Source organism: Tachypleus tridentatus, chromosome 1 (genome assembly GCF_004210375.1).
Source record: "Tachypleus tridentatus isolate NWPU-2018 chromosome 1, ASM421037v1, whole genome shotgun sequence".
NCBI lineage: Eukaryota > Metazoa > Arthropoda > Merostomata > Xiphosura > Limulidae > Tachypleus > Tachypleus tridentatus.
In genome coordinates this window covers 62714281-62737834 of record NC_134825.1, presented here as the reverse complement: position 1 = coordinate 62737834, position 23554 = coordinate 62714281, and the positions used below count along the sequence as shown (strand labels likewise).

The following is a 23554-nucleotide window of genomic DNA, read 5'->3' as shown; positions in this document are numbered from 1 at the left end:
TTTTAACAAAATTATATCATCAGTGTTTTAATAGAACATTGTGTAGTTTATCTCGTAAATGTATTTTTGGTACACATATATTTCCCATGTGACAATATATGAATATAGTTTGGTTTGCATAATCTGGCGGGTATATATGTATATTTTTGTCTTCACTTTCTGACAGTATTATTACTTTTCATAAAGAGACCGACGGCGGCCTGCTTTAACCAGGTTTGTAATAGTATGTTGTCTGTCAACCAGTAACACTACACTAAAATTATAAAGCACAATGAATGCCTAACTTTGTAACTTTGTACTGTCGTGACGTCAGTAAAACTTGCGCATACCAGGAATCATGAGAACTGTTATGCACTTTTGTGAGGTACAACACATCATAGGAACTTCAAAAGCAATAAACAAAAGTATTTGTTACTATTAGTTTTGGATTTATTTATTCTTGAAAAAGAACACTTTATTGGGGTACGTGCATCTAGAATAGTTTTGCCTATACCGTGTATTAATACAACGGTTTCATACCCGTCCTAAGATGTTACGTAGCCCTGTCTTGTGAGAAGTGATATATAAATTTTGTCTCTAATATATAGTAGCACGCACATTTCCGTTTCCTTTGTGTGGTTATATCTATTGTTTGGTCTGGAGTGCGTGGTGGTTTGTCTATAGTTAATGGTGGGAAAAATTTTCTCTACAAAGTGAGAGAGAGGATACATAATTTGATTTTCACTGTTTGGTGTTGTGACATAGTTTCGTCTCCACAGATATATTTTATTGTTTATTTAATTAAGACAGCGTGTAAATCCTAGTTTTATTTAACGTAATGTATTCGATCATCTTCTTTCAAAGTGTCATAGTATGTTACTTCACTTGATATTACGCTTCACACCATATAAAACTACTTGTAATATTTAGGAAATTACAAAGATAATGGCCTAAGACAATTTTCACGTATGACGACGTTTGAAATATCCAGTTAATTATTTTTGAATACAAAACTTGACCATCAGTACATTTCTTGTAATTTTTCAAACCTAAATAATCGTTAAAACACAAGCCTACAATGAACAGAAATCAATAGTAACTGATTAGGCTATCAGTTATTATCTTCTTCAGCCTTACACATAATTAAGGAATTACATAAATAAAAAGTATATATATGGATATATTAGTAACTGTTAGATATTATTTAAGCAACAAACGAACTCGATAACGCTTGTTTAAAAGGGAAAATCTCGTATTAAATCCGTTTTCATTTAGCGGTATGCAACTTTTAAAAACTTATTTGTTAGAATACATTTTTACATTTCCGCGGCGACCGTAAAGTACGACTTTAACAATTTTTATCCAGTGGTTAAAAACTTCACTTGATTTTGCAGAAGACAAATAATTTCAATTCTTGGAAAAATTTCACATTAAAAAACAAATGGACTCCGGAAGCTCTCGTCACAAGCTTTAGTAAACTTATTATTGCTACAGAAAGAAAAGCAATACAAACAGTCAAATACCTTTCATGAACATGGATACGTTAATTATGTATTAATGTAATTTTAACATTATTTGAACAAAACTATTTCATTAAATACTTGAACTCCATTCATCCCAACATAATTTTAACAACTAAAGGAAGAAAAAGAAGCAACATTAAACTTCCCAAATTTAAATATCACGTGACCTCAAAACACACGGAATAGAAAACACAAAACGGACATATATTAGCTGTCAAACAGCAAAAAAAAAAAAAAGACGCCAATAAAAAAAACAAGGACATTAACACTCCTACGAAAAGACGTTTGTGGTTTCGCTAGATAGTAGATAGGAACAGTAGGAATCTCGTTAATCCATTCATTAATGGATTTAAATGGCAATTTCATTTAAATACAAAATAATTAGCCTAATATTAATAACCTTTCAAGTTGCTCTGGGGCCTATTAGGCCCCACTTTTCGTAGGAGTGTTAAAAAGGCAAGTACATCAACGGCTTTCTGTGTGCGTTCACGTACAGAAACAGAAGACGAAATTAATTATTTTAACTTGTTTTAAAACCTGAAGTAGTTTTCTAGAAGTCACAAATCACAACAAAATAGAACCAGATATACAAAAAAATGAAAATAATAAAAGAAATAAAACATACGAATTATTCCACACACAGAAACCTGAAGGAAGCAGTTTATAAGAATGTATAAAAAACTCATAAAAATATATAATAAAATTTGGAGAAAAACTTGCACTGAATACAAAGGCCCTACTAAACAAACTTTATAATAATAAAGACTAATCGAATGAATTTATATCTATTAAATGAATTAAAAATTGCAAATCTATCTATATACGTTGGTGAAATTTGTAGTAATTCAAAAAACAGGATTTAATGTTGACACTAAAATATTCAATCGTAGAATAAATTACTAAAAATAACAGGTAAATAATAATACCTGCATAAAGAAATATTGAGGAGGTATTGTTACTAAAAATGAACACACCCAATATACTTATTTATGAAAGATGTTCTACTTTTATTGAATACCCATTTTTCTCACGACTTTTGTTTACACAATTAAAAAACCTACATGCATTCAGCTTTTTTTCCAATTTGCTGAAGAAGTGAAAAGTCTTGGTGTAGGACTTATTTTTGGCTACTCTAGAAAATCTGAAGTTTTTATTCCATAGCTTGTTATAAAGTCACTACAATTGCACTTATATATAATTCAATATACCACTTACACAGCAGGTTACATCATAAAGACTACAGAAGTTGCCCTCCTTTCCACCTCACAAATGAACTAAGAGCTAATTTCTTTATTTAAACACATTATTTTATAAAACACGAGATGTGTGTAAACAAGCACTCAAGTTTTTCATCAAACATAAAGTCTAAGTAGTTCTTAATATATTTTTATAATATAAAAAATTAAGTCTGTATATTATAAAGCAAAACATCGAATTTGTTTAAATTGTATTGCTATCGTTAAGAACATTTTGCTTCTAACATAAACATAAGCACCATTTCTAACTGAAAAAAACACACTAAATTTTCATCTTCTTTCAACTATTGCAGAATTTACCAGTTTTTAAATTTTTATTGAAAAGTAGCAAATGTTGTGCTTATTGTTTTAAAAAGATAGATTCCTGAACATTTTGTTAGGAATGTACATTCAGAAAAATGAACATGTACTTCCTTATAGTACAGGATAGTAATAACAATATTATAACTTTTATTAAAGACAAAATGAAGGGCAATAAGTAAAAACAAAGTGAGATTTACATTCACTTTTATAAACTGAAACAGTTTTTTAACAAACATTACTAGTATTTGAAATTATTATTAATACCATCAGTGAAAAATAAACATTGTAACCTGTGGCACAATTAACTATATATAATTAAAAATAATAATATTGTTCTTTTTTAGACTCTTGCTTCCATGTGGGTCACATGAACAGCTGCTTATTATAAACTTTAATTATATACCACAGTACTACTTATCATACACTTTTTAGTATTCAGAAAGATACAAATTTTATATTTATTCATTTTTGCATTGTGTTTCTTTAGCCATACATAAATAATTCTGTAAAATTCACATCGACTGATATTTACATAAGTAACAACAATCAATTCTACAATTTAAATACAATGTTGGACTTTAAATGTTAATTTAAATACTAAAACATTATTTATTGTAAAAATGTGTGTACTTGATAATGATTGAACCAGTGAACAAAACATTGTACTTGTTCTACAATATAACAATATTTACTGTAAAAACTGCAAATTGTAACAAAATATACTTTATTAGTAAGTAAACTCAAAATAAAACTATAAAGTATGTCCAATACTGTTTGCTTCATTTTGTAATATATCTTTAATGACTGACTACATCAGATGCGAGACATTACATTGGTAAATACATTACCCTTTCTTCTCTTAGACATATAATGATGCACCTAAGATAATAATTTGTTACAACAAAACTTAGTTTATATTTTGTATACAGTTCAAATAAGAATGCTTTTTTGTCAAAAACATTAACAAATTTTATGAATTAAACATATCAAAGTAGTTTGACAATGAAAAATAAGTTTATTGTCTTTATTTTTGAACATTCACTATTCTTTTCAGCTCTAATTTTGTAAAACCATAAATACATACAAGGTTGCTCAAAATACCAATAGTATGCTATTTGCTAACCAATGAAATTGTTCAAATTTACTACAATCAAGAGCTTTTATTTCTTGTTTTAAAATAAACCACATTTCACAAGAACACCTAAAAAAAAACAATATCTGTTTTTAGTGTCATTAGACAACATTTCTAAGTTTGTTTTTTTCTATAAAACTGTTATAATGCTGTGAGATATATTTTCATAAGTACATAAAATCATGGATCAATATTCATTTTTCTTATCTATCCTTCATAATGAACAAGAAACTGACTTCTCTTCCTCAAGTGTCAATGAATCTCTCAATAAAGAATACTCATGAAGTAAAATTATATTTTTACATAGTGGGATACCATCTTAATAATTTTGATCCTTAATTAACTGTCAATTTTGTTATATTTCAAAATAGTGTTTTGAGAGTTTTTATGCAACAATATAGGGATAAAGTGATATTTACTTGTCTGTAACTTCATCTTCAAAATACTCTAAGGTTTGAACATAGTATCAAGTTTTTTTTTTAAATCATATGGCATCTTTAGCATTATGAGAATAAAAAATGATAAATTTCTACAGTTTCCTAGAAATTTCTGACAATTTGAATGATTTTTTTTAATCATCCATGAAGGAAAATCTAAACTTTAACGTTTTATTAGTAAAGTATAATTCAACGAGATACACGCATCCACTGTAACCTCAGAATATATCTCTTGTTCATGCCATGTTTTTGTTCTCTCTACTTCATTTACTGTCTGCTATTTGCAATCTAATTCATGAGAAAATCTCATTCTGTTGGAAAACATTAATGTTTCTGTCTTGCACTGTTTTGATACATTTGGAAGTAGCTCATGCAAACATTATAGTGGCACACTTCCCTTTCTGGGCACAAAAGACAATCAAGATAAGACCAATCATTTCTGGTATGCAGTTAACTTCAAAACGTAATCATGGAAATTATACTGGCATTCAGAGGGAATTGAAGGTTTTGGTAAAACAGCTTCAAGCTACATATAAGTATAGTAACGACAGTGAAAATAAAGTGTAGCTGGTATTAAAAGTATAAAGACAAGCACATGCCAACAAAAGTAAATAGAAACTTTATCACACAACTAAAAGTTTAAAAGTGCTTTGTGTGAAAATCTGCAAGATCAATGCAACATCGTAACTTTGGGATCTCATTACTTATACATTATCATCACAGTGACTGGAAAAAAGAATAAAGTCTGGTGGAAAGTATCAAAAAGGCTTAAGATAGTACACTAGCCCTCTTGAGAAGAAATAGATAAATTATAGTTTAATAACAAACAAGAAACAAAACACGAAAAGCCAAAGACAACAAAAATGTGTCCTACATTGTCTGCACAGCCCAAGATTAAATTTCAACAACAGTGTTAAGTAGTCAAGAAATACTGGTGACTTATATAGCAAATAAAGAAAGTCTCACTTCTTGACCAATAGGCAAGAACGAAGACAAGCATAAAAATTTAACCAGCAATGTTAGAATGAAACACTGAGGCTTGGAGCTATCAAACATTTCCAAAGTGGAAAGGAACCTGGAAGGTACAGTTGGAAAAAGTAATTGCAGCATGTGAAACCAAACTGTGCCACCAAGAACACCTGACAATGTGTTTATTAAACCTTGTGTAATGTCTATACCAAAAATTGGGAATTGAAGGACATGCATATGTAAACCTTTCTGATCAATCCTGGAGCAAGACAACAGGTTAGAAAAAAAATAACTGTGGTACTAAACAGTTGCAAAGACACTAGTCATTAGACAGTCAAATGACTGACACAGATGTTGGAAGGCCATGGGGTGAATAGACATCTCCATGGACAATGATATTTTTGTCTTTAAATTTATCAACAGTAGATTAATGTGTGTATGGCACCAATATATACATTTCATTCTATTTTGTCAATATAGGCAACAACCATACTGTTTTTCCAAGTTTCTGGTTACACAAATGATAGAAAAAAAAACGTTCCTGGATATTTATCGTGATGGCAAATTTCTTAAGAGACAATACAGATAGGCCATACCAAAAGCTGTGTCTATCAAAGCCCCAATCAAAGGAAGATTCAAATTAATAGACAAAAGATTCCACAATTACCAGCAGAAGTGATGGTAGTTATTTCAGAGCAAATTTCAGCCAAAAGCACGAAGATGAATATGACAAGACAGATAAAAATGTTTTTAAGTGTTTTCACAATACAATTTTAACCCATAATGAAGTTTTGACACAAAACTATAAAGGTAACAGAAAAAAAAATCATCCACATGATGTCAGGAAATAAATCTATTCCAAGCTGATTTAGGTATACAGTTAAGACAATCCCAGAAAATGTTTTTTGCAAGAACAAAAGGAACTAAAGTGAGATGAAAGAAAAAAGCCTAAAACTAAAAAAAAAAAAAAGGATCCCATGTACAAAACAACACAAAAGAAGATAAAAAATAAAGCATCTACAATGTCCAATTTTGCAAGGTATTCTTCAGGTGAGCACAGTACTAAAGATTCTCATTTGGAAGCTGCAAGTTTAATTACTTATAAGCATCAATTACATCATTTAATGTCATGTAAAATAATCAATTAATCAAAATTAACAATCTAATTTTTCTCTAACTATCCAAGCTATCAAAGTATTAGTTATTATACTGGCACAACTGATTGTAATATTATGCATGCTTTATGATTGTAGGTAACTTATGATTGGGATGGTGTGGTCTAGTGGCTGATGGATACATAACTAAATCATGGTAATTCCTGTTATTCGTGCTTACCTTTAGATAAGATTGCTTTGATTAAAAAAAAGGTTAAGGTAATTCATTATTAATTATTCTTCATTTGCTTAAACAAATGTTAATTGCTGAATAACTTATTCACTTAACTATGTTTATCAGAAATTACTAGATGTGGACAGTTTAACATGTTATACTATTACATCATTAACCTACTTATACAAACAGGACTACTTTTTGATAATGACTGGTCCTAAATAGATAAGAAGCATTGAACAAAAGAAAATAGTCCTGGTAGTAATATCCCAATTAAATGTTCAAGATGTTTTTCTTAAACTCAAATAACTGATAAATGTATTTTATAGTTTCCCATAATGATGAAGGAATGAAAAACATTGAGTCACTGAAAGTCTGTTATCAGATATTTCTTAAAATACATTAATTTCCATATTATTAATCACATTAATCTTTGCAAAGAGGTCATCAAAGGTCATATTCCCAAATTTTCTAACAAAATAGAAACTTTTGTACATGTCTGTTTTTCTTTGATTGGTGTGAATTTATTTTTACAAAATTACATATTTTCTATTACACATTGTGATATGAAATTTATGGATAAATGTACTTAATAAAGAAACACTTCATTTAGTTTCATTAGTCTTGTAAAAATTTGTAGGGAGAAACCCATGGAATAACATTATTCATACTTTCAGATAATTACAGGTTTTATTCTGTGTTGTAAATACATTTTTAGTGAAACAGTTTATGATTAAAAAAAAGTAATTCAAGTAAGTTTAGTTCCAGAATGCCTTTAACAAAATGAGTTGAAACGGGAATATCAGACTTGCGAGAATAATTGATTAGTTATGTGTAATTAATCAATATGTCCAGCCATTAAACAATAAGCAAATTTCATAAATTGCCCAGCCTGATAACAAATTTCAAGCAAGAGGAATAAGGGGGAAGATAATTAAACCTCCAAGGTTTATGAAAAACATATGTCCCATATGAAAAAGACAAGTCATGGGGTCAAACCTAGCTCACTAAAAACAAAAAAAAAGGCAATCAATCCTTACTTACATATAGAAAGAAAAGAAAGCCAGTGGTATTACAGTCTACAATTCACTATATTCTGTAATTAATAAAGCAAACTGACAGAAAATTTTAACATCAAACATTTGCTGAAAGTCTGAAAGTAAAAGTTCCAAACCTTTTATGGTTGACCAACTTCAACAGGTTATGTTTCAATCTCTAAAAAATAACTGTTTACGGTTCCTCCAGTTATATGACATCATGAATTTATAATAAAACACAAAAAGATGACAAAATAACATTATAATAAAGTTAGACCTCAAAATGAGTTTTGAATCAAACAATCATTAAACAGAAAATGGCAAAAATATTGTAACAACATCAAATATAAGCACTAGAGGAACATAAGTACACAAAGTGGCATTTGCAAAAGTGACCATACAACAATGTGTAAGGAAAAGCAAATACTAAATAGAGCCAGTATTATATGACAGGCTTAGAGATTCAGAGAAATGTATCAGACACAATTACTCAGTGTTCTCCCACAGAATGAGATTTGTAAAAACTGCAGTTTTAAATGACATATAACAATGAATGAGGTAACACAAACAAAAACCACAAATTAAGGTTAAAGTATTGTATTTTATAATTATAACAATGCTGACACAAAAATAACATTTTTAAAGAAATAATTTGAAGATATTTTATTTATTAACTTTTATGTCAGTATATGAAATTCATAAAACACAAAAAATTGTGGTTAAAATAAATATGACATTAAATGCAGCAAATGTCCATGCTAGAACATCTCTGTGCTGTTACTAAGATGGCACTTTTTTCATTAGTTAAAATATTTTGCAACAAATAAATTTTAAACAAATTGTATTAACAAATATCAAAACTAACTGTTCATAAATTGTAATAAATGTAATCATTTTTCATAACCAAAACAACAATATCTCACCTAATCTACAAACAATCTTTTATTTACAAAAACTGGCAAATCTCAACTTGTTCACTTAGAAAACAATTGTACAAACAGTGTAATAATAAACTAAATATCCAAACACTAGGCAACCTAAGATTCTATGTGTATTACATATAAGGTATTTTACATTCATGTGGTAAAGCCCCCCTACGGGGATAGAAGGTGTGCTTAAGAGTGTAGTTAAGAAGGTTAGTGACATGAGACATATAAATATCCGAGTAACGAAAAAGTCGACGAGAAAAATAGGTTGGGTTGTGATGAGTCCTGAAGATACTTCCAAACTGAGCATTGAAGAGTGATTTAGTTGTGATTCTACATTAAAAAAAAGAAAGATTTTAGTTTAAAGAGTTTCATTAGTAGTTGACACATGATGGGTCAAGCTAAAACAACTATTACAACCTTGCTGCAGCAGAAGTTTGCTAAAAGTTAAAGAGCAACTTATTTAAATGGATAATTTGGGTTTACATGTTTTTTGCTGTTTGTAGTTTTATTAATATTTAAAATGTTGAAAGATATCGACAGAAACAAATCATTCACCTGAACTTAAGAACACAATATAATAATAATTAAAAACAATTTCAAATATATAATGTTACTTAGTCTTCTCTAAAGGATACAAGGTATTCGTTACCAAGATTTGAAATTTATCATTTATTTATACGCATAATACACACACACATAGAAAACTTTTTAGCTTTTCAAACCTTTTTATTAACACCTTGAAAAACTCAACAGATCAAGTTAACCTTCAATTTCAAATGTTATGTCATTCACTATTAGTTGAGTCATTGCATTACGAGTAATTTTATGCTGTGTAAGAGTGACAAAAAATCAAGGGAAATCACTCATTTTCTATGTAAATATTTAATTGTAATACTATACATCTTTATTTATAGGTTTTTGTGGTACTCATACGTTAGTAAGAACTCTATAACCAACCAACCAACTCAAATTATGGATGCATAGGCAATTCAGTGTAAAATTTAATGAAGGAAAATGTGTTTAAATATCTGATGGGGTTTGTACAGACATTATTTCACATCCTGAAAACCAAGTCATTCCATAAGCTATTTATAAGCATATTTCTATGTTATTTAGCTAATATATTTGATTAATTGAATGTGAAGTGTTTTAACTTGTGCCAGTGTTAATGACAACAGCTCTAACTTACCGTAGCTGATCTCTTTCTGCTAATAATTCTTCTATGATTTCTTCAGCATCTTCATGGTCCTATTAGGAAATAAGAATAAAAAGTATCTGCTTTATAAAACAAGAGGGAATCTTCAATAGCTACGACACTCAAAATTATTTTATGCTGGATTACAATAAATTAATCTGAGAAATTGGACATGATCAAACAGAGTTTTACATCCTGAGTCCAAAATTGTCAGTAGATCTGAAATCAGTCATTACATGACAGAGTTGAGTTAAAAGTTTGTACTTGAAAAACAAAAACAACTCAACAGTCATTCTATGAGCCACTAAGCCATGGCTGAAAAACATTATTATTTGAAAAACTCAATCTTTAATAAAAACAAAAAATACCTGCATTTCTTCTATAAGATGTTGCAATGTTTGTAACCAGCTGACAGCATGACGGAATTCTTCTGAATTAAGGATTTTGATTTCACTCTGAAACAGTGCAAATCACATATTAAAAACTACAGTGATACAGAACAAAAAATTATTATCTTTATGTTAGGAAGTGACATAACACAATGGTGGTCATAAATAAGCAGGATATTACCATTCCTAAATGAAATAAAAGCATAACATACATAAAAGTTTGTTTAGTTTATTCAACCATACAAGGGTTATCTGTGCAACCTGTCCTTAACACTGCACTAATAACTGAGAGAAAGCAATTAGTCAGGATACCCACTGCCAACTCTTGCTCTACTCTTATAATTCACCCATGGTCCCAGAGGGTACAGGATGATTTTCTGCAATGGAATATGAACTATCAGATTTATGGTCCAGCACAACAGCCACTAGACAACACCTGACTCATCTCAGAAAATCTCAAAAAGTGTGAAATTAATTAACAGTGCATATGAAATTAAAAAAAAAAGAGAAAGAAACTTAATGACTTATGCACAAACCAAAGTTGTTAATTGTCTGACACTAAGTCAGAAGTTATAACAAAGCTCATGCTCAGATTTCACTTAACTCTTTAAGCCCATAATTATTTGTTTGTTCAGCTGTTGATCTGAAATTTGTTTTAAAACAAACTACAGTGCTTCATGGAAGTTAAGTTCTATTTATAAAAAATGAGTAACAACATGATTTGGATAAGTTTTCAGTCAAAGAGACATAAATGTCATAGGATGCTGTCACTGTTAAATGGATAAATTGTGATTTTTGGTTTGATCCTGGCAACTTCCACTCAGGGTTAAGGAGTTAAAAATCTTCTGTATATGGATTTGTTATTCAACAGACACTTTTTATAATTTTGCATAAATTCTTCCTGTGTTTTCAAATCAGAAATCCTTAACACAAATCAAAGCAAAAGGATTCTTTAAAGCTTCAATAAAACTAAGTTGGTATTCACTTTAAATCTGTTACTTAAAAATGTCATTTCTATATAACAAATGTTTATTGATCCTAATAAGGTATACAACAGTTTCGTAGCTTTCACAACCTAAGCATTTCCATAAAACTCTAGCAACAATTACAAATTTAGTACATTGTTTTCTTCAAATGAAAACCTACTCAGATTTATTTAAGATAGAAAAAGGGCCAGTAAATGAACTATTTACAATTTATTTTATGAATATTTTGAGATTTCAGGGTTTTTGGAAATGCACTCTCAAAGATACAAAACTAAGCTATATAAAGAATGTATTGCATTTAATATAAGATTTTATATCTTTAAGAGTAAAGTATTCTATGTTAATTATAAATTACTCAAAACAATTCCAAATGAAAAAAAAAAATTGAACAGCATCACATCATTAAATCTGTTCTATATTAGTTAGGAAATATGAAAACACTTCAACAAACATCATTAGGTTTGTGTACTTTAAATAATTCTATGAAAGAATACAAATTTATCTTAAGCAGAATTTAAACAGTACTGTATAATTTTTTCATGTAGAGAATATACCTTCTGTTATGATCACAATTATATCTCATTGATAATTCAGAGCCTCCCTAAGATATTAATAGGTTATGCTTTTTGTACAAAACATACAAGTCAAACAGGAAATATATCCACTATATTTAAAACATATTCCCCTGCAGCTAATCCAGTAATAAATTAATACTAAAGATTAATGCACACGAAAAAAAAAATGCAATTATATGATTTGTTTTAATTCACTGTACATTGTCTTTTTATGCTATGAAACATTGGTTTTGAAGAGAAGTAAATTAGTTTCAGGCCACATTTATATTGATAAGTAATATTACACCTTAATTAAAAGATTATCAAACATTTGAAACGTATCAGTTAATGATTATCTTACCCTTAATTCATCAATAATAGCCCCTGTTTTCCAACCATGATGTAGAGTTAAATCAGCAAGGTCACTATAGATCTGGTCACCAAAATATAACACAGAGCTGCCTCGCCATCCTGTCATTTCCTGAAGTTGTTTCAATGTGCCCTATAGGTTGGAAAGCAAAATGCAGATGCTATAACATGTAAATAATAAAACAATTTTTCAAATAAAGACCAAAACAAACAATGTGTAACAAAGTGTATAAATATTACAGATTTCTCACATGAAATTTATATGAAACCAGAAGCACAATTGACAAAATTGATACTTTGCTACAGAATTTAATGTATTATAAACCATATACATAATGAGTCATAACTTGCAGAAAAAATAACTCAATGCAGGAACATCAGTAATTTATTAAATGTTTTTCTTCATGTATATTTTGTAACATATTTGGCATTCTATATTCATTTTAATATCAATTTCTTTGTTAAATATATAGTTAGAAATGCATGTAATTTATATTTTTAAATATGTATTGCAAAATTCCTGCCTCATCCTAAATTTGTAGAAGATTCTTGAGTGTAAGAATCAACAATATGTGCTCTATGAAAGCACTAGCATATAATCAGTATAGTTGCCTTACCTGAAAATTCTAGAAATTGTCCTTTCAACTTCATAAAAGGTAAGCAATGCAACTCAAAAGAATAACATATTGTTGGATTGTTACAGTTGGTTTACTATAAACCTCAGAAGATATAACTGATAAATATGTACTAATTGGGAAACAACAGATGTTTTACCAGGAACATTTATATATTTTGAATGTTATAAAACATTTAACTTCAGCAGATTAATTTTGGATGTAGGTATTTCTGTGAAGACATTGTATAACTTAAACTGTGAAAAACTCATGTGTGAAGAGCTTGCTAGTGAACTATATTTATATCAACTCGAAATTAATTCACTCGTCATGAACCATCAATAAAATACTCAGTTCCATACCAGATATAAAAATCAATAGTTTGTAGATTTGTAAAACTAAATAACTATTTGCAATAACCATTATAATAAATTGTATTACTATTTGTATATTAAAATATATTTGTGTTAAGAAAGAAAACTGTGTGTATCAATCTTGTTGGTAAATATCATAAATTTGATATATCAACATTCAAGTAACTTCTAAGTTAAAATTTTACACTATTTCAAATTGTAATAAGTAACATAATAAATCGAAGACTCATCTGGCATAAATTATATGTAACAGAGTGTATGTGTGTGGATATATATATATAACAAAACTCTTTTACTGTAAAATATCTGGTTATTTCTAAGAGAAGTGTTTATACTATGATGATCAATCATTTCTATTTGCAGTTTTTTGGTGTTCAACTTTCTTAGTGAAGTTAATGAATCATAGAAGAAGAATTTGTACAACACAAAATAATCTATGGACAAATTATTTTGAAAGTTCAATATCATTATCACAGTTAACTAGTAACAGATGTGATATTAAAATCACAATACAACTGCTAACAATTTTAATCACATTCTTTTTACTGATCTATTAAGAACGTGCAATAGCATTTTAACTACTCTATCTATTGCAATAATAACATTTCTTAAAGTCAGCAATTACACCCACACTAGCACTTCACATCACATGTCTTTCAGAACTTGACCAAGGGTTTAAACAAGGGCAAGCTTTAGAAGCTAAACACTTATGACAACATATATTACAATAAAGTTAACACATTTTCAAGTTAAAATTATCTAACACTTAGAAAGGAGGTTAAACATGTGATTTTGATACACTAACTTCTTATCAAAGGAAACAATATATCTATATAAAAAATTAATGCAGCAATTAATAGAATGCACAAGAGAAAACTTGCATTTTGACATTATAAATTTCAAAACTCTACTAAATAGTCAAGGCTTAAAAATAGATTACTGCTTATTATTTACACATGGAATTATTTACATTAGTTTCATTTCCAAAACTGGATAGATATTTTCAGTCTAAATATCATAACCTGAAAGAAATTAACATAAAATAAAGGAAGTCATTTTTATTCTCACTTATAGCTACTTATAAACTTTTGAAAACAAAAAAAGTCCTATTTCCTATAAAACTATGCTGACATAAATGCTAATTTAAACTAAATACACTGATTTATTTGTGAGCTCAACAAGACTACACTCACATATTTAAACCATATATTAGTCCAATGGTTATAAACAATATAACTTCCTACTATTGATGCTATATCTATGTTTATTACATAACTAATTTTACTGAACCAAAAATGCATGCTAAATTACTTTCTTGAACTATGTTTTACATTAAGACTTACCTGTGACATGACTTGTCACACAACTGCTGAAACTAACTGAGTTTAAATTAACCACAACATAGCCATATAATTAGTTAAATGTTAGGTGATGAACCACACAATACAGTTTGTTGATGAGTGTTAGGGTTTTATAGGCAATAAAACTTATTAATCTTTTTAATGTGTGTGTAATGAAGTTATTGTTTGGTAGAAAATCAATTATAAACACAAGTCAAGGTTTTCATGCACAAGCTTGGATTTTACTGAAATATCTCAAAATAATGTATTGTAATACGAATGCAACTTAAAACATTTCTTCTTTATCAGAGATAGTTTTAAAGCAGTTAAACTACTAATACTAAATTATTACTGGCAGATTTATTTTTTAAAGTAATGAATGCACTGTAATCTTTCTTTACAATGATCACAGTTTAGCAATAGACTTACTCAGGGTAAACACTTACTGTTACAATTTTATCATTGCATTTCACAGGGAGTATCTTATTATTTTACCTAATTCTAATCTTTTAGGAAATATTTACTGGAAGAAGAAAGTATGCCTTAAGACACTGAAGCATTACCTGTAAACTCATTTGAAGTAATTTTTTGTTAATTGCAAATAGTTAATATTTAAAGTGATTTCTAATTGTTATATGTTTGCAAAGCAGGAATATCACATATAAAAAACAAACAAAAGAATACTGAATTATTTTGCTATTGTGATGAGCATTATTGTGAGGTCTTAATAAAAACACTTTATAGTAAGCAAGATTTGTTCCAAAATTTTCACACAAAACTACACAAAAACCTATTAGTGCATCAATGCCCCTTATTATGAACTAACAGATTAAATGAAAAGAGCTAATGAACAGAATACATCACCAACTCTTGAATTACTCTTTTGATCAAATAATGGACTTTGTTCTTCATTATTATAAATAAGGCTAAGGCATGTTTTTGTGACAAAAGGCTACAAACCTTAAGTCATGGTCTGAGCAGGATAATAACTATGCCACACCCACCCAGAATCGTTAAGAACACAAATATTTTCATTACTCAGATACTACTAGAATCATGACTAGAATTCTGAGAGATTTTTTTATACCTCAATATAAACCTTTCCTTTTTCCAGAGTTGTCACTCTTTCCCAGAGTTGACTTTTAGTGACAGGATCATAAATTCTGAAAGGCCTGGAGGAAAACAAACAACAACACATTATGTATAGTTGTCTGCCACAACAGTAAAAAGGAATATTAGATAAGTTATAGTTACTATCATAAATGTCTAAAAGGCTAAGTAAAACAATATACTGGATTAACAATAACTTCCGCTATAATTACTTGTATTATTTAACTAATACACCTATACTGTTATACCAAGTAGGAAAAAAAAAAGAAAAAGAGACATTAAAACTAAAAATATGCAAGACTTTAGAATTTCAAGAAACTACTGTGTGAAATAAATGAGGACACATAAATAGAAGAAACAGGTCAAGCTATTAAAATAAAAGGTATTCATTATGGTTATAACATTAACTATCTGAAATAAGAAGTCAAGTTTAAAATAACTACATAGGAAGAGTTATAGTGAGTACAAGAGAAACTTTTATTTTTTGTAAAATCTTAGAATTTCAAACTCTTTTTACACATCAGATCTCACATGTCACATGGTATGTTGTAATCAGCTTTGGTTCAAATTATATGTTTGTGATCACCAAGTACAAAGTTTATAACTTCTTACAAATTAGAAACTCAACTTACTAATACTGACAAGCTAGAAAATATAAAAGGAACCTCCTATCTTTTCTGTTTGGAGATACTTGCTCATGTATTCCTACTTCTGTCTATGGCTTGTAAATAACAAATACAAAGCTCATAATGTATCTATGATGGGTTTTCTCTATCTCTAAAAGGTGAGAAGTTCCCAAGACTATTTCTTTGTTGTGTTGCCAAAGAAGTGTTAAGTGAAAATGTTGTCCAAAAACCAATATATATATATATATTTAACTCAAATACAGTTTAGTTAATAAACCTGATAAATTACAGTAGAATTATGCAATATTCTAGGGTAATTTATAATATTTGGGTATTTCAAAATGTATACATACAAAACCTAAAAAATTATCTTGTTTTACATTTTCCACATGCAAAAATTGACAAGGCTTAGTAAATTAGGGCAAGTGAGCAGATGAGTATAAAGTTTGGAAGCAGAAAAAAATCATTATTTTCTATAGTTCCTTATTTGCTGTTCTATGTTTTAAGAAAAATAACTGAAATGTAAAAACTTATTTGTAAATAGTAATAATATATATGCATATGTAATGTATTATGACCAAAATGTGACTAATTTAGAAAATACTGGTTCACTAGAACAAACCAAAGACAGATCACTTTGCAAAGGCCAGTTTTATATTATTAGACATAGTAACATGACTGCCCATATGCTGTGTCATTGCCAGTTCTTCAATAATAGTTAGATGTGACTGAAAGTTCAATGCAATAAATAAAAAACTAAATATATATAAATGTATAATGTTATGAGATTTAAGCTATTTAGACTAAATATGTATGGTTTCTTATTACAATTTGTAGTCATAGTCATTCTAGAATAAAAAATGTAATTTATATTTATTTCCCAATTTTATGTTGGTTACAAGGCCAATCAAATTAAACTAACCCATAGACAGATACAATAGTGAAAATAACAGATAAAATATAAAGTTTTGCCTAAACAAAAATGTTTGAGAATCAACCAGAGGTTATTAAGAAGTTTTTCAATTTTGCATGTGAAAGATGAAAATTTTCTGATACATAAAAATATTTTTAATTGTAAAATCAAAATTACTTTGCATTTTGGTCAATATTTGAAAATAAAAACATACACAAGGAAATCATTACTGAAAAATCTTAAAACTTGATTAACAAATCTGATATGTTGTGCCGAAAGCTTTGTTATGTTTAATGATATGTAAAATTTTAAGACAAACATAATTCATTAATAGTGATTTTTAAAATACTATGGTTATAAGGTCAATCCTTGGGGCTGAGCTTGTAGTGAGAGAGTTAACATAATAAGAAAACAATTACAACAATACTGGCATGAACATTATGAATCTAAAACAAAATGAAACTAGTATCTACCAAATTAGTAACTTGTTAAAGTTAGAAATATGATATCACAGAATTTTAAATATCTTACAGTATTACCTCATATGATGCAGGAATACTTACCTACTTTGGTCAGTAAAGAATTTTGGCTTTCTTGCTTGGACAATTATTACATCAAAGAGTTCTTGCCACTTTGTACCAATCATATATACCATACCATGATGTCTGGTGATAGAATAGCAAAAGCATATTAAAAGAATTAATACAAAAAATAACAACAGAATTATATCTTAGTGTTCTACTCTATAGGTAATAAAATACATTTCTTACAACACAAAAAACAATAAGGAAAAAACAATGACTTGTGAACCATGTTATACAAGTTCCGAAACCTGGTCAAACAAAACTAGTCACACTGTAGCAAAATAATGAATGAAAACATATAAAAAGGATCAAAATCAAACAAACAGTCTAGAACAAAACCTGTCAACTAAACAGTTCTTAAATTTAGAATATGAAACAATCTCAAATCAAAACTTAAAAAAGTATTACAATGGTAAGTGGCCTGCATTTGAATACAAGAGAGTATACATTTTTATAAAAGATAATTCTACACCCAAGACTGGAGGTTTGTAAGACAAAAATATAATTTTTGGTATCTTTAAACTTCTCTATCACAAAATTACTTTAGGCCAATAAATACATTAATGTTATACTATAACACAAAGAAACTATTAGTAGAATGAAACATTTTTATATAATAAGAAATATCATATCAATTACACACATCAGAAAACATTTTAAAAGCAACAAAATAAGTTGTGTCATATCACACAACAGATGTTGTAGAGAAGAAAACCATTATGAACTCTGCTACACAGCAGTAACTTAAATACCAAAAAGCTTTACATTGCTACATTTACAGTATTCAATACACACTGTCATGTACATTAATACTTCAATGGTTTCATCACTTTCAATCTCATATTTTGTTTTCATCAATGTGACATTTGACCAACTGCATTCATTTGGTGTAACAAATATTAGAACTGTGATATTTGCAAAATACTTTACAAGACAGCTAGCATGCCACATAGTCACATTTTGTTACTAAATAAGGTTGCTCTGTGCTATATCCATAGCAAATCATTTGCAGGACCTAATATGGTTCAACTGGCATTGTTGCTGGTACAAGTACTTTTGAGAAATCACTCCCTACCCAGCAGTATTAAGCTACATCAAGGTTAGGGGAATTCAAACCCGCAACCCTTAGATTATGAGTCGAAAACCATAACCACCTGGTCATGCTGGGCCCATCTGAAAGGTGATTTCATGTCTGAACAGAGTGAAAGTGTAATTAAAATAACTGAATTTGAAACATAATACGATAAGAATTAAGGACACAAAAACTCCCTTTTATTGATAAATACTATGAGTTACTAATTGCTGTTTTTCAATACATTAACAAATGCTACAAGTCTCTTAAACTCATAAAAAAGTGGTTACATATTATGATATTAAATAAATGAAAATTATTTATAAAATTTAATATTACTGACAATTAACAATTTCTAATGAAGGCACAAAGTTACACAATGGGCTATTGTTGCTCTGTCCACTACAGGTATCAAAACCCAGTTTCTAGCATTGTAACATTTAAAACAAACAAAGAATAAATAATTTAAAAAGTTGTGAGGCTACATCTCTGAACTCACACAAACTTGAAAGGACTGTTGGTCACCAGAAACATTTTTTTTCCTGCATTAACCAGCCGTTGAAGAAAACTTCGTAATTCTTCATTTTTTTCTAAATAATTTCCTGAAATAATATGTTTAAATTATTTATACATGCTATAAAATGTTAACCTTTTAGTATGTGAAATGTACATATATGTCTCTCATACACAGTAAAAACATTTGCTAATACAGAATTTAATAAATTAAAACTAATGAATATGAATAATTACAAATGTTCAGATTTTTGAATCAGTAGGTTTGAGAAAATATATTTTTAAAATGTTGTATAGTAAATTACTTCAACAATTCAAACCTGATATTAAGTGTTCTGGTTATGAAACAGAAAAAAACAATTAGCCAGGTTTTTTGAAAGTCATCATAATATGTAATAATGATGATAAATTGAATACTAAAATATTTCAGAAATTCACTTAAATTTCCTAATATTATCAGTTATAAAATATTTAATACATGCCTTCACCATACTAGCTTCAAGATGTTGATAAGAAGCAATCTTTCTTTAAATTTTATATCTTTTGATTTAAAATTAATTTCAAACAGGTACTTGCTCCTGAAATACTACAAGCCTTTCCCTTTCCTTCATGAATTTACTTACATGCTGTCAAAATCCATGTGACTTAAAAGTTCTAAGGGTCCTTTGATACAATGCAGAGCATGTACCAACTTAAAAATAACTTACTTGTTGTGCATGCATAAGAAGTATATAAATAAGCTCTGCTATAATTCAAATTTCTTAATTGCATTTGTGGTGCAAAAACCATTATTGGTGGAGGTTAGTGTGAATGTATTTCAGGGGGAAGTAACCTATATGACACTCATTTTAATTTTGAAAACATAAAATTAAAATCAAATAAACGTACCTCTGAAATACTGAAAGCTGGTGAGTTGAGAGTCGACAAAAACTGTAAGGTTACAAGGCAGGAAAATAATAATTTACACTATATCAAAGTTGTGGACAACCAGAGTCAAATAAGAATTCAGAACCAGAAGAATTCAATGAAGCAGATTCTAGGAAGAATGAGTGGAACAAAACCAGTCTTAGAAAGACAAATGGATTTAAGAACAATCAGATGGAAAACATTCTCTCAATATGGATATATTCACGGTTTTAGCCTCCCTCATCCACATACGAAAAGATCAATGAGTCATAAAATTTGCCCAGTTAGTGGGCACGCAGGGGATGATGAAAAAAAAAAGAGTCAAACACTCTTAAGGATAGAGCTCAAAAATTTAACAAAAGCACAATGGAAACACCTAATAAAATGGGAACCAAAATAAAAACTAGATTCTCCCTTGTGACAGTCCTGGCTCTTATAATCTGTATAAACACAGAATCTCCTAAAACAAGAGAGGCTTCCTTTTTTATACATATATTTTACACACAACAAGAAATTTCTAAAAAATATAAAGGCATGGCTAAGTAAAAAGGCTACAAAAGAATCACCATATATACATAAATATGATTTTGAACTGTTTAGAGAAGATAATTGAAATTATCAGCTTCAGTTTCCATATAACTAACCACACGAAGTTAATGAAATCCTGAAGTGGAAGAGGTAGCAATATCATATAAACAGAACTTTAGAAATGAAACTGGATTAATCCATTGCATTAAGTTGTCTACTAGGTACAGCAACCAAGAATCCTAATACATTGCCAAGTAATGAATTCAGTTAAACAAAACATAAACATTTAAAGAATTTGGACACATCACAATAGCCAAGAAAAATCAACTGTACAAGTGGCTTTTGTGTCATCTAAAGGAACAGAGAGGGCAGCTTTGAAGCCTACAAAAGAAGTTGATGAGCCATGAAATAAGAACATGAGGGACGAAGAAACCTGTTGAGGATTACTGAATGACAAGAAATGGAATTCATAATGTACCAACAAAACTAGTAAATTGCCAGAATTGAATGTCATCAAGAATATAACAACATTTGAGCTACTCAAGAGGACAGTTCAGTTTCTCTAATAAAGGACCACAGAACAACCAGCTGCAAAGCTATAGATAATAAATGCTATTGTGGAAGTGTCTTCAAAGAGGTAATGGATCCACTTAAGATAGATGATGCAGAAGGGGAAACCAAGAGTGTGATGGCTCAAGATGTAAAATGTTACACACCTGAGAAATAATTCCAGGAGATGCTTCCTTCAGACTGTGGTTGGCTGGAAAATCCTGCTCTTCAGACAAATGTTAATAAAGGCCATGCAAAAGACCTAGTTTGTTCACAGAAAGAAGAAAAGGGTTAACTGTCCATTAATTTGGCAGAAAAAAGACTGTAAACCTTGTTAGGAATATTCACTAATCTTAAAATTAATGGCCTGAATACACTGATCAACAAAGGCCATCAACATAGCCACAAAAGCTTCCAGCACAACAGGGAAGACGGTTAAAATAAAGCTTCAAAAGAAGCAGAACGATTATCATTAACAGAAGTACTAACATAACAATTTATAGTGAGACTGAAAGCATTTGATGTTAACAGCAGAACTGTCAATAATCAAATCTAAATTTTGGTAGGAAAGCAGAGACTATTTAAGTTTTTTTATGCATATGCAATAAATTATGTGATAGGTAAAAGTGAAGAATTTTGGGGAAGTTGCTGCAGGTTTTTCATTGCATCAAAGAACCTCAGAAATTTAAGTCATGAGTGTTAACAGCATGAGAGTGCCTCAATAAGGAAAGTTACCAGTATTTTTGTGGATAATAGTTTTTATTTTAAAGGATTGTCACAGTCAGTCAGAATAATCTTAAAAACTTTGAATATCAGTGCAGTATTCCAATAAAACAAAAAATTATAGCAGGTCAGGTTTCAAATTTATTCCAAAGATCTAACAATTTCTGAAGGAAAAACATCAAATCATCTTACACATTACCTTGACATCTATATAAAATCAGCATTACTTAACATCAAAAGTGGTAAACAGTTGAAAGCTGTTATTCAGATAGGTAGTGTTCTATAATGCTGACTTCCTGCACTAAAATACTTCACTCACACACTTTTTATAGAAGTTTGTTGTCTAAATGCTGTGGCTAATTATTTACTTAAACTTAATAAACAAAACAAAAGAAAACAACATTAGCACTCTATGATCACTTCAACAACATGTCTATGTCTGCCACAGTAAATGGTAGAAATTTAGCCTCCTCTGGTAGCTGACATTTGAAACCACAAAAATCAAATTATTGTTTTTTTACTGTTAAAAAGCTCTTATATTTCTTGCATATTTATTAAATACTATTATTTCAATGAATAGTATATATTTCTTAAATTTTACTAGAATTTAATTCTTCTACAAGTTTTTTTTAAATATCAAATACCAGAATTATTAATCAATAAAATGTTTTCTGACTAATCTTACCTATACAATTCTCATCGAGTTTATCATGAATTACAGGATGGATGCTTCTTACGGCATTCTGTAAAATGAAATATATTTTCACAAATGTAATACAAATTAGAATTTCACACTGAATAAAAACAAGAAATACACTTCTAATAGTAAGAACTTTGTTCTATTACAAAAATACATTTCTATTCTACCAGCTCTTGTGTAACTAATTTACATTAAGTTAAAGCATTAAACTTAAAAAAAATATAAAAAATTACTGGCAATAAACTCAGTTTATGAATAAAACAATGTTTGTTCAACAAACATTTCTCTCTAAATTAAAAGTTATTTTACAGAAAATGCCTATAACAAATTAAAATTAATCTACACTATACCTATTAAATTAAACACAAGATATACAAAACTAAATTAGTTTAATTTTATAATTTGTTACTACACCATAAATTAAAGGTTTTTAACTATAAAAAATCCAAATTCATTATAACTAATTTTAGGCATTTAATTATACTGTTAAGATCTGTAAATCCCTGTAGTTATACACTTCTAAGAAGATGACTTGGGATGTGTATGCACACCCAAAATATTACACACGTTTTTCACACCATACAACTTCACTTACTTTGACAAAGTTCAGAATGA

At 28.9% G+C, this 23554-nt stretch overlaps 1 protein-coding gene across 5 annotated transcripts in view; it reads right to left on the bottom strand.

Annotated features, from left to right (window-relative positions):
• Window positions 1-2488: 2488 nt before the first annotated feature.
• Window positions 2489-23554, bottom strand: part of LOC143250179 (5'-nucleotidase domain-containing protein 3-like) — a 41903-nt gene continuing 20837 nt past the window's right edge. For 4 of the 5 annotated variants that reach the window (XM_076500685.1, XM_076500692.1, XM_076500687.1 and 1 more), the window contains 8 exons: window positions 22925-22982; window positions 19520-19622; window positions 17928-18029; window positions 15803-15887; window positions 12380-12520; window positions 10458-10544; window positions 10084-10142; window positions 2489-9224 (listed from right to left, as the gene is read on the bottom strand). In XM_076500685.1, the coding sequence (XP_076356800.1) occupies window positions 9020-9224; window positions 10084-10142; window positions 10458-10544; window positions 12380-12520; window positions 15803-15887; window positions 17928-18029; window positions 19520-19622; window positions 22925-22982 (840 nt within the window). In that variant the 3' untranslated portion in view covers window positions 2489-9019. The remainder of the gene's footprint in view (window positions 9225-10083; window positions 10143-10457; window positions 10545-12379; window positions 12521-15802; window positions 15888-17927; window positions 18030-19519; window positions 19623-22924; window positions 22983-23554) is intronic. The other variant, XM_076500686.1, reaches the window with a different exon arrangement.